Genomic DNA, 13,630 nt, shown 5'->3' on the forward strand with positions numbered 1-13,630 from the left:
TTTCAAAATGGTAGTGAATCCACAGGTGGAAAAAGATTTAGAAATAGAGACAGGCCTGGGCTACGACAGGCAGTGATCTTGGAATTGTATTATGAAAGTGGCAGAGGCTCATGCAGGTAAACTGCACAGATAGAGCAGAATCCATCCTTTAACGAATATGAAACAGGTTACTTCAGTCTTTAAGGCCTGTGAGCAGCTGTGGGGGAAAGACAAGGAACACCATCACCAAAGACCATGGTTCTGGGGACTGCGGTGGGGACGCTGACTAATCCACACAAAGACAGAGGACATAACGTCTCAGAGAAAGATGAGCGAGGTATGGAAGTAGAGGAACAAGGAACAATAAGAGGGTACCAGACAGTGACCTGAATCAATCACCTCAAAGGGAGGGGTGCTAGGCAAGGTCTGAGATGTGCCCCTTCCAGCAGGATGGATTACATAAGGTGATGGATTTTAAGTGGTTAATTCAAGCCTACCATGAGTGCAGCCTTCTCCTGTCTGCCAACACAAAGTAAAGCCCAATGCAGCCCTACACAGGCAGAGGCACCACAGGTCTAGAGAACCATTATTTCTACCAATACCAGCCTGACACTGAACTACCAAGAACAGAGAAGGAACACTAATGTTAGTTTAAATCACATTACCATACCTTTAAATCAAGGTGAACAATGTTATTCTGATGTAGATAATAAACTCCTTCAAGGATTTGTTTAATGAGTCTGATAACATCATTTTCAGATACCATTTCAGCCAACTCAGGTAAACACAGGTTGAAAATTTCTCCACCTGCAGCACTGAAAGAAAATTCAAATACAACTATTAAAATCATTTATCTAAAAATAACGTTTAAATATTGTGTCCCCATTAAGTAAACGTCCATATAAACATCCACGTGTGTATACCATCTCGGTGACTGCCAAAACTAAGAAACATGTTGTATGTAGGATATGGTGGTCTCAAAGCTAAGTTCCAAGTTGAAAGTTCCGAGCACCAATGCTTTACACTGTAGGTGTAAACTGCCACTGAATGATCTGTACATAGCATGCCACGGAAAACCATGAGAAGTTGCTGCCGACACTTGGTCTACAACAGCACAGGAACAGGGAAGGAACATGTCTGCAGGTGCCCATGACGTAAACTCCACTTCGATCCTACTCCACTCACCCAAACCCGAAAATTCACAAGAAACTAACTTTATCGTCTGACGCGAGTTATCATGACAAAGGCAATGTAAGTACCAGGAATTTCACATTACTATTGCACTTATAGTAGTAAACTACAAAGTCAGGTATGGGAAGGCAATATAGGAAAACTGCAATCTGGAAAAAAGAAATCAATTTATCCTCACGAATATTTAATCTACTGGCCACTTCTTTCCACATACTTCCCCAAGGTCTCTTGAGGAAGGAAGGAGTAGGAATCCATGGCACAGGCTGGCAACACACATCTACCCCTTCCTTTTAAGTTACACTATTTACTTAACTAAAAATCTCACTCAAAAATGGCTAACTACATTCCTTCAATGGCACCAAGATAAGGTGAACAATTATAATACCACAAATACAACTCTAAGGAGGTAAAAAATAAAGAGATGGCACATTAAGCTCTCGGAAACTTGTTTGCTAGGCACTTTACAAGGAACAGAAAATATCATGAACTGAGAAAATCACAGAAAGCAAAACACAGGTCAGCAGGGGTTCATGGAGGTACCACAGAACTCAAGACTGAAGATTCTGGCTGTTACTACATTAGCTAGCACACTGGACTTTAAAATGGTCTTCTACAATGACATATTTAACTGACAGAACTTTGTAATTTCCTAACAACAGGGGTATCTCATTTCTGTCCTACAAAATTGTAGAGTTATCGATTGTAAATTATAAGCAAGTTCCCCTTTCAAGCTGCTGTTTCAAGGGAAGCTTCTGTCTCATAGCCTTCAAAAAATTAATAAGTATATGCCATAATCAATTTTAGTTTGCTGAAAATTCAGCATTATTAAAAGCTTCGTATGCCCATTTAGGAAACATGTTCCCTTTATTAGTTTTGGAAGATACTCTCCTTCATTACACACATATGCTTTTTTTAAAAAGCATTTAGTTTGAGCAAAGTCTTTACTTCATAGAGTGGGGATGTAGTGTCTCATCTATTTTTAAAATCCCAATTTTTAAAAAGATGTAATAATACTACCTTCTAGAAAAGTAGCATTTATTTATTCAAACAGCCAAAAAAAGGCCTAAAACAGTCATTGATACATTATAACTTGAATGATATACTTTCATGTGGGCTATGTATTTTGATAAAAATAAAAAGCTCTGAAACTCACTTCAAAGTGACAAGGCGACTACAAGAACTTCTGTTTAATTTACAAAAGTAAACAGTTTGGTTTAAAACAGGTTTGGATTGAGGTAAACCGAAAACACAAAAACAAAATAGAACTATCAGAGCTCCTAGCTACATTAATTGCTAAAGAAAGTGTTACATGTATTTATCAAGTTAGCAGATGCAGTAATTCAAAAAAGTACTTTTTAACATGACGGTGGGGGATTATTCAGACATGGTCTATACAGTTAGACAAGCATTTATTCTTTGAGCCAGCAATTAACTTCTGGGAATTTATCCTGAAGCTCCACCACCACCACAAATAACAGCACTTATATATGATAGGCTGAATAAGATGCTAAGTCATACAATGGAGTCCTTTGGAAATTAGCCATACGTGGGGCTGGGGACACAGCACAGTGATACAGTATGTGCTTATAACGAATGAGGTCCTGGATCCAACCCCTATCAGTACACACACATGTATACAAGTGCCAAACATTTTTACACGTCTGAGTTTTAAGTTGTGCAAACATTTTTTAATAGTTAGAATGATTTTTAAGAAGAAGTTTTAAAAAATGAAATCCCAACACTGAATATAAACAGGAGCAAATGTACCTAACCTAACTCTGTAACTCTGACTCTGAATATATGCCATAGTGGGCAATACTTTAGTTTAAAAGAATGGCAAAAAAAAAAAAAAAAAAAAAAAAGGCAAGGGGTGGGGGTTGGGGAAAAATCTAGTCACTTGCTGCTGGGTGTGGTATTGGCAGGTTTATGCTGAGCTGCCAGATAGCACCCCAGTGGAAAGCAGAGCGTCATGTAGAGTGGACTGACTCGGTTCAGCTGGGGAAGACCAAGGAGAAGCAGTGTGCAGAACCAGGAAGTCCTCAAACCCTAACTGGATCACATCAGAAGGATACAGGATGGCGATTTAAAGCTTACTTGACAAACTTTAGTCTTTGATAAATTTGGCATGAAGGAAAATAACAAAAGAAACTGACTAAGCTCACTAATTTGATCATAATGAGTTATTTTTAATTAATGCTACTTAACAGTTTAACAAAACAGTTGACTACACAGTAATAGGAAAGAGGGAGAGAGGGAAAAGAAACACTTTATCACAAGAATGCAGCTTCGTAAATGGAGAGTGAACCATGGAATCAGAAAGAACGGTGTCTCGACCTCCGCTGGAACTGCTAATTCAAGCAAGCATGTCAGTGGGCCCTGGAATCTGGGAGGAAAGCCTGTCAAAGAGAAGGGCATTTGCTAGGTCACCACTCAGACTAGTGGTAACTGCAAAGGGAGGCTGCTCCTTTATAAAGAATGGGAGACCAGCAGACCACCCTGCTCATCTTCACACGTAAAAAACTAGTAACAAAACCAGCTGACGTTAACGCCACCTGATGTGACATATTAAGAGACACACGTTATCACCCACGCTACTGTCCTTGCCAAACACGTTACAATACAGTAACGGGATACAGTCAGACAAACCTAGGAAAAGTGACAAATGACACACATGCACCACTCCCAAGAGTCAATGTCATAGAAATAGAAGGATCAAAGAGACTTCACAAGTAAATATAACTGCCTGAGTCTTGACTGGATCCTGAACTGGAAAAAAAATAGTCCTGATACAGCATTGTGGAGACAGCCAACAACATTTCAACGTGGGCTATGAATGGCTTTACTTATAGCATGCTGACTTTCTTACGTCTGATGCTCATGTTGGTTACACAGAAAACTGCTGTATTCTTCAGAACAACAACTGCAGTATGCAAAAGAGAAATAATGTGTGCGGTCTTCAAGAGGTTCGGTGAAGACTGCAAAACATCAACAACTGATGAATCAAAGTGAAGGATAGATGAATGTCAACTGTATTCTTTTTCCAAGTTTTCATAGACTCGAATTTTGTAAAATAAAAATGAGTACATGGGATGGTTTGAGGTGGTAATTTAATCTATAAGTTATCAGAGTAAAACACTATTTTATTTTCACCATATAAAACATATGTCTCCTTGTTAAAACTAATCTGCCTGACCAAATTGTTAGGATTAAATGAAAACGCCCCGTATGACACTGCCACCTCAAAAGTGATGGACATGGTTAAGCCCCAATCCTAGAATAAATTTTAGTCTTAGCCACTCTAGAAATTAAATATGCCAATCTACTCAAACACTTGCTGAGAGCTAGTTATATTTCAGCCAGAGGTAGTGAGATCACCAACAGTTTTACTAATTCATTTGGGTAAGGTTCCTGGATCCATTTAAAGATTGTAAACACAAACTATGCATAAAATACATCATGTTTCTGAGGAATTTTGTTGTAGCTTCACATGAACTCCAAACAGGATTTTATTAACAAAGTCAATGTCCTGTACATATTCATCCTCCACACCTAGAGTTCGTTAACTGTTTTGATGTTAGCTCATAGGAAGGAACTGTTGAGAGGAAGAAAGCAGCTGAAGAGTCTTTGACAAAGTAATCATACAATCTATGAAAAATGAAATGGCACAGTATCCTAGTCTTTCTGCTATTCTAACTTACTCTGAAGGTTCTCTAACAGACTTTCATAAGGTGTTTTGTTCTGGGAAACGCATACCCCACTGACTGTTCAGTAAACTCCACATCAGTTCAACCTTTTACAATCAGCACTTTCATTCACAAATTAATTTTAGCCAAGTCTATTTCCTGGCACAAAACAATTGATTTTCAAAAACTATATAAAAAATCTCTACTTCCTTACAATATAAATACTAAAACAAAACCCTTGAGTGCTGGGGAGGTGACTCAGCAGGTGACAGGCTTGCCACACAAGCATGAGGACCAAGTTCTGACCACCAGGCAGATCAGCAGTCCTAATGCAAGGGGGAGGCACGGGGCATCTAAGGAGCCAGCAGGCCAGGTGGACTAGTTCAGTGAAAGGCCTCGCCTTGATACAGAAGGTGGAGATCAACCGAGGAAGATATCTAAACTCTATGTCTGGTCCCCACATGCTTGTGTGGCTACACACACACATGTGTGAACACATACATTATACACGCTCTATATACACATAGCTGTGCAAATAAAATAAAATAGCACAAATACACTTTTAAATTCAAAGGGCAACAATGTACACTGGCAGGTAAAAAGAGTCGCTATAATTTGTAGCATTATTTTCTCTAAAATAGTACTTTGCTTTTTCAGTTTGTGCTAAATTAGATTTACTTTATTAAAACCTATCAAAACCCGAGGTAAACTCAGTATTAATTTACCTGATCTCTTTCCAATGTTGTTCATCTTCCAAAACTTGTAACTGTATTCACCAGATGTTAATCTATGAGTTACAGGCCCAATACAATGCATCAATTACCAAAACTTGTAACTGTATTCACCAGATGTTAATCTATGGGTTAGCAGGCCACGGCGATCTTAGCCCAATACACTGCATCAATTACCGAGCATTGTGGTGCTTTCAATGTTTCACTGACAAGAGAGATCTCTGTCTCTTTGGGCCACAGTTCCTGACATTCTTTTCACGTTGTATGTACTATAAATGTCTTAATGGTGTTGGAGACAAATCATTCCGTAAGCTTCTGCTTGAGTCATTTTCTTGGACATGTTTTATTAAAATAGGTTTTACTAAAATATAAAAATGGCTTAAATTTTATTTGTCATTAGATTATTTCCTAGAAGAAAACCTCAATTTATGTACTATTAATATGGAATTAAATTCTTGCAACTACATTCCCAAATTAGTGTGTTGTCTTTTGTTTAATACCTGCTGTTAATTAGTTGTGGTATGTACGTATGAAGCTATAAATTTAGCCTTGTCAAAAATTACAATTATAAATTAATATTCATCAACAGGCATCTTTATAAATTTTGCCACGGTTATCATTATCTGACATGTCATGCCATAGTCTACCAATGAAACACCTTAAATGTATGAGAAAGCACATACTTACTATTCTAACACCAAAATGATTTCCGTTGCGTTTTCGTAGACCTCATGTAGATTGATCACGTGGGGACAGGCCCTGGCCAGTTCCAGCACAGCTATCTCATGCAGAATCTCTGCCCGGCAATCCTGGCCCCTTCGTCTCTTCTTCAGAAACTTTGCAGCATACTCTTGGCCAGTCGATTTTGATATACATTGTCTAACCACAGCAAATTTCCCTCTAGAGAGAAAGAAAAGGGCAATTTCATACCTTCAACTTAAAGTGCACTCTTTCACATATCTGTGCTGTTAAGAACTATTTATCTCTATAAACTGAATCAAATAACATGTTCTTTTATAAAGCCTATAATGCTACCACATAGATGCAGAAGACTATCGCAGCAGGATAATCAATTCACTTTTATGATTAGTATGACACATTTTCAGTGTACCTGGTCATTTCTTTTGCCAGCTGACTCTATGCTTCTAATAGACACCTATGGGATATGGAGCCTATAGTGAGTTTTCAAATGCATTTTATGATCAGCCAAGAAAATTCAGGGTTATCAACAGTTTAGCATAAGCACACCCAGTAATGCCATGTTAATCATTCTAGGAAAGTACAAATGCTTTTATCTCACTAACAGAAATACTTAACATCCTACCCAAACTTAAAGCACAAAGATTATTCCTCCTGGTACATGCAGGTATTATAGCATTTAGTTTTACAAAAATGCAAAGCCATTTTGAAGCAAGGATTATTTTAAGAACTAATAAAAGCTACTGATTTGCATGCCCCCAAAAATGCATTCAGTTCCAGAGAGCCTTTAGATTGAAGCCGATCATAAACCTTCTAGGCTTTACTTTAAAAGACCCCAATTTAATAACCTCCATGCTAAGAATAAACCACACGCTAGTCTCTGATACCAACAGGTACAAATCCATCTCCAGAAAGTGTGGTATTTTAACTCCACTGCAGCAGTTACTCTCAGAAATACACTTCTAACACAGATGGTCAGCTGAGAGCAGGGCCAACCATGTAACCCACATGGTGCTTACAGTGTGTGTGTAGGGGGTGGGGGGTGGGGTGGGAGGATAAAGCGCTTGACCGGATTTTATTTCTTACTCCCAAGAACCCAAATGACAGATTCCTCTTCAGTGCTTCCCAATTACCTCAAAATCAATGCCAATAATCTAAAATATATAGCTAATAATTAAAAATAAAGTACACAAGCTCTGATCTGAAGCCTACATTTATTAAAACATACTGCAACTAAATAATGCTACATGTACAAACCTGATCCCTTATTGTTAAGTGCCAAGAATTAAACCATGGAATATGAATTTCTAGCTTTCTTGTCTCACAACTATGGAATAATCTCTCCCCTTAAAATGGCTTTGTTTCTCTATTAAGTTTAACATTTACCGATTACTGAGATATAGAAGCAAAACCTTGTGTAAAACAAAAAGGGAATTTGGGGTTTTGGAAAAAAACCTCACCTTGTGAAGTTTAGAAACAAACCAGGAAGCCAAGGAAGCCCACCGTTTACAGTTGTGAATACTTCACTACACGCTGGTCATGTGACGGTAGCTAGGAACTAGAATTGCTTCAAAAACAAGCAGCAAGAGTACCAGGTTTCATCTATATTTTCCTTACTGTTTCTGGCCTTCCTGAGACTTTCTAAAAAATACTCTCATACCCATGAGCCAGGAAAAAGTTGACCAAATGTCATGGGTAAAGGTTCATCTGACTGACATGTTCACTGCTAAGGAAAAGCTCTATGAGGACAGGGAACATCTCTGACCTAATTAATCAAGTCTATAAAAATCTATATTCTGCAAACTAACACACAATAGCACCTGAAATGCTTCTGAATAAGCATTAGAGTTTGTGTATCTACTATAATACCACACATTATGCTATGTTTTTAAATCCACATATGATTTGATTTTTTGTTGTTTTTTTATTTGTTTAGAGACAGAGTTTCTCTGTGTAGCTCTGGCTGTCCTGGAACTTAACTCTGTAGACCAGGCTGGTCTCGAACTCAGAGCCCGTCTCTGCCTCCCGAGTGCTGGGATTAAAGCTGTGTACCACCACCATCTGGCCCACATTTGCATTTTTAAAAATTTGAGATCTTGATAAAGTTATATCCATATATTAACACATAATTACACATGCATATATTCATATATACTGTGAAACAAGATACATATACTAGCATAATTATTAGAGGCCTTAGGGAGAAAAATTAAATATCTATTTTACATTCTAAGATGCTAGTTGTAGTTTAGAAGTATAACAATAGTCTCCAATATATAACGTTCCTGTACCAAATTTAAAAGACAGTCAAGAGAACTTAAAACTTTAATAATAATAGTAGTCAGTGCACATCCTCAAAGGGCAAAGCTGACTAGACTTCCCAGCAGTGAAAGGTCTAGCCGTTACCCTCTGCATTCTAAAGCACACAATAAAATATGAAGGGATGGGGAGGGCAAGCCACAAAGGAAGCTGACGTTTATTTCTGAATCTGCCCTACCCTTCTAACCACAAGGCCGATGAAACTCGGCCTCAGCTGGGGGAGGGGTGGAAAAAACTTACCCAACATGTTAAAAAACAGGAACAATGCAGTTTTTTGAGAATAGTGAAAAATGAACTTAGATTTACTTTATATGGTTTCCTCTGTATTGCTAAAGGGAAATACATTCTCAAACACTGACATTTTAAAATTAAATTTTAAAACCCAGCTGATAAAGAAAGATAACTTTGTAGTGTTCCACATGCTGGAATTATGTTTATATATTACGAAGTATACCAGCCTCCCAGAGAAACAGGCTCAGAACCCCCGCCTCACTTCTTAAGACTCACACACTAAGACTGGTTACAAGTTTGAAAGGATTTTAAAGTTCATGGAAGTTTAAAAAAAATATGATTTTTAATTGCCAAGGTTGAAAATTAAATGCCCCAATATCTACCATATGAATCATTAGCCCCAAGCGATTCAAAGATGCAATTTAAGTTTCTTCCATGAAGACATCTGATGCTGGGACATTAGCAATCTAACTTTGTTTGAATCAGATCCTACCATGAGCTTTTGCTTTAAAATGTTTAAAAAGTAAACTAACTTCAATTCATGATGGTTCCTTATGACATCACCTCTGTAAGACAATTTCAAGCTAACAGTGGGACCACTCAAGTACTTTAAGAAGTTTAAGGAAAAAAAGCTCTCATTAGCTACTATACCTAGTATTTTGCAAAGTTAATAAAGTTACTCATCCAAATAGTAACCTAGAAAAGTAGGTAAGAATGCTTCTTGCTGTATAGATTAACAAGTCACCCTCTAAGTATCTGTTAGAACAAGTTCCAGATGTCTTGCAATAAAAGGTAACTTGAATACACTTAGTCTATCTTCTCAACTAAAGAAAAAAAGAGAACACACATCTAAGAACGTCACACAAATTCTGATCCAGAACAAAGGCAGCTCAAGCAACTCCTAGCCCAGGCAGAACAGTACGATGCTGTATGACGCAGACTGGGCATATCCAGTGACAAAAAGAGATGGAAGAAAGGGAGGAGAGAGAGGAACAGAGTATGGGAGGCCGACAGGCATCTGATGGCATGCTGGGTTTCCGCAATAGTCTGCTTACAATCCAAAAAGGAAGGTATTAACAATGCTGTCTGTAACACTAGGCCTCTCATTTTAACTGAAACAATCAGAAGCAGAAAGTGGTCCAGAAGAGGGTAAAGCGCACCAAGGAGTTTCTGGATACTGGATCATCTGATAAGCACTTAAGGGAACTAGTGATGTTCAGCTTTGTTTAAATATATGAAAGACTACTACCTAAGTATATATTACATGCAGCTACAAAAAGAAAACCGTGTCCATCAAGTAAAATTAGCAGAGCAGAAAGCAAAAAATTCTATGTCTATGAGATGGATTCATCATTATGTTATAAAAGAAGGGCTGCATGAAACATCTGAAACGTGGAAAGGCCAGGGCTTGTCTCCACTAAACATAAAAGACACAAGCAAAGGATTCGCTTTCACAGTCAGCCAGTCTGAGATTCCACACTGAGATTTTCAGGTGAGAATTAATCATACTGTTATATTGTCCATCCACTGATAAAAAGAAACTTTGTGAACCACTGTAGCATGAGTCAAAACACTGACCTCCACATGCAAAACAACTGAAGATATATATATATATATATATATATATATATATATATATATATATATATATATATATATATATATATATGACCACTGTCTTCTAACCCTTCACAATCACATTTAATTTAAAACCAAGAAGACACACAACAGATAAATAACTTGGCATAGCTTTTCTAATTCTCATACATATTAAAATTACTGTAGTACTAAATGTCAACGGCACCCTTGGCCATAAGAAATGTATATTTGGTTGAGCCAAGGCAGGATTATATAGGCTTCTATTTATAGACCACCAATTCTTTATGATATAATTGTGATATCAGACGTGAGTTAAAGATTCTTCATTTATGAAAGTACGGGTGTAGAATGGAGAAGCACCCCTCTATTTCTCCTCTAGACAAACATAGTAGCTAGAAATTGAAACAAATGTACTAAAGCCAAAACATGTAACAGTACACGAAGCACTTTACAAATATTAAGTAACTTAACCCTTAAGAAATCTAAATAACGCAATTACCCTCCTCTCTCTCAGAAGAGGACACTTGCGCCGGGCGGTGGTGGCGCACGCCTTTAATCCCAGCACTCGGGAGGCAGAGCCAGGCGGATCTCTGTGAGTTCGAGGCCAGCCTGGGCTACCAAGTGAGTTCCAGGAAAAGGCACAAAGCTACACAGAGAAACCCTGTCTCGAAAAACCAAAAAAAAAAAAAAAAAAAAAAGAAGAGGACACTCGCACCCAGAGTAATTTAACAGAAGTCACACAGAGCACCAGTGGCAGAGCCCAGATGGGGACCTGGCACCGAGGCTGTCCCTTTCCATTCACAGATGCAGAAAGAAATGAGATCTGAAGCTGGTGGCATGTGGCCATGGGAACCCTCCACGGATTTGACTTTTCTAGCAGCTAAGAACGCAGAGGGGGCGGCTTTTCTCTCTCATCACTGAGAACAGCTCCACGTGAGTTTCAGAGCAGAAAGAAAACAGCACACATATCCCAGTCTCCTTACCTCCCCAGTTCTTTGGATGTAAGTGTATAGAAATCGTTAAAATTTTCCATCTTCACTGGCGTTTGAGGAGTGGTAGTTAGCAAGCCTGAGCTACTTCGGCAATCGAATCTTCTCCGGGACATGTTTGAAAGCTGCCAGGTCTGCTTCTCTGGGCACGCACTTCTGTTACCTGTTTAAGGAGAGACAGGAAGAGAGAGGGTGTAACTTAAAAGTAACAAGAAAAAGAGACATTCTCTCGGGCAGGATGTGCGCTACATCACACAACTCCAAATATAGTATTGAGATAGAAGAAGGCAGATAGCACTGGTGTCAGGAGCCTGCGCTGGTCACGGGGAGAAAACGCCAGAAGCAGAAACTGGTATCCCCTCCTCTATGGCACCTCAACAAAGCTACAGACTTCATTTCAAAATGAAACTACTATAAATACTAAGAAATCACTATGGTAAAAATGGACTGAGGTGATCATTTTTATATGATTGTGAACTATCATTCTTTAATGCTACATTTTCACACACTCGTGTAAGTTAGCATAGCAATGTAACGACTATTTGTTTTAACTCCACATGGCCAAACAAACTTGGGGGCAAACTCACATTTTGTGAATTATATTGCAGTCCTCTGAAACACAAGAAATAGAACTTGTTCATGGTTTGGCCACTTTCCAAAACTAAATCTAGAAACTCCCCTAGACCTAAAGAGTTCTTTGGCAGAGTCTAATGCAACCGTGCCATGCATGAGAAAATTCAGTCGTTTAACTGGGTCAGTGACGATCATAAATAAATTACCAACCCAGAGTTCAAATCCACATCTGAAGTTCATAGTATCTGCAACTTCTGGTACTTTATGTAACCAGTTTTAACATCAAATTGCTATTTCATATTAACTAATATTAAAACTGTATTAAGTTTTACTATCAAACTACTATTTCATATTAACTGAATTCATGTAATTATGGTGCTCTCTGCCACATCTGCCTAATGAGAGATCAGGAATTATTCTGCTATCACTCGCCTGTAATAGCCCTCTAGACTGTTCCCATTGCCACATGTCCCCCCACGTCCTGCTTGAGAGCAACCGTTGTTGTTTTGCTTCATTCAAATGCCGACTACTGTCTTCTACCTAGCAAACAGGCAGGGACTGGAGTACAGTTTTCTGTTCGATTTGCCAATCTGTAAATTGTTTTTCTGTAACCTTTGGTCCTGCAGAAAAACACTTCTCTAAGTAGTTGAGACACGTCTCCAGGAGTCTAAGAGTACCCAAGGCAGCGTACTGACAAATGAGTCCCATCCACTCTTCATCACAGCGCTGAGGCCAGACAGTCTTTTAAGTTCCCTACTGTACCAGTCTGGTTCCTGTGACTACGTTGGAAGTCCACTGGACTATTAATAAAGACAATGCGCTTACTTTGGCTTATAGTTCTGGAAGTACAAGGCCAAGGAGCCTCAACTGATAGTGGCCTTCTTGCTGGAGAGTCCAGAGATATCACAAAGCATCACAGAGCAAGAGACAGAAGTGTGTGCACAGGTCTCTTTCCCTCCTTTATAAAGCCACTGCGATGCTTCATCACCACGGGGTTCTAACCTAAGGACCTTATCTAATCCTAATCACTTCCCAGTGGCTCTAACCACAGACTTCAAGTCCTCACCCTCTTAACACCTCACAATGGCTGGGTGTGGTGGTGCGCACACCTATAATCCCAGCACTCAGAAGGCTAAAAGAGTCTGAAGGCTTAAGGCAGGTAGGATTGCTAAGAATTGAGGCCAGCCTAAAATACAGAGTATGAAGTCTGCCAAAACTACACAAGAAAACCTTGTCTTAAGAGGGAAAAAGAAAGCACCTCACAATGGTAATTCAACATGAATTTAGAAGACAATATATTCAAATCCTAACAGCTACCATTAAAGGCCACACTACACCTTCCTCGTATTTGTTAGTGAAATATTAACCCCCAGCACCTGACACTGAAACTGTCTTCAGATAAGGACTTTAAGGTGGTGACAAGTTAAAATGAGACCATTAAGGCAGGCCCTAATCCACTAAGACTGCTGTTCCTACAAGAAAAAGAAACAAAAACAGAGACAAGTGACAACATGGGCAGAAAGTGACCGAAGTGGACAGCTGTCTGGTTTTTGTTTGTTTTTAAGGGTCTCACTATGCAGTCCAGGTCAGCCTAGACAACTCTGTGTAATCCAGGCTCACCTTGAACTAGTTATAA

General features: G+C 38.8%; 1 protein-coding gene across 1 annotated transcript in view; it reads right to left on the bottom strand.

Moving 5' to 3' along the window:
• The window catches only part of Stk17b (serine/threonine kinase 17b), a 31,796-nt gene that overhangs the window by 11,088 nt on the left and 7,078 nt on the right, over positions 1–13,630 (bottom strand). Inside the window, exons 2-4 of the mRNA XM_052749445.1 lie at positions 11,416–11,584; positions 6,272–6,484; positions 650–794 (exon numbers count right to left, since the gene is read on the bottom strand). Of these exons, the coding sequence (XP_052605405.1) occupies positions 650–794; positions 6,272–6,484; positions 11,416–11,537 (480 nt within the window). The 5' untranslated portion in view covers positions 11,538–11,584. The remainder of the gene's footprint in view (positions 1–649; positions 795–6,271; positions 6,485–11,415; positions 11,585–13,630) is intronic.

Source organism: Peromyscus californicus, unplaced genomic scaffold (genome assembly GCF_007827085.1).
Source record: "Peromyscus californicus insignis strain IS unplaced genomic scaffold, ASM782708v3 Scaffold_21__1_contigs__length_65335640, whole genome shotgun sequence".
Lineage (NCBI taxonomy): Eukaryota > Metazoa > Chordata > Mammalia > Rodentia > Cricetidae > Peromyscus > Peromyscus californicus.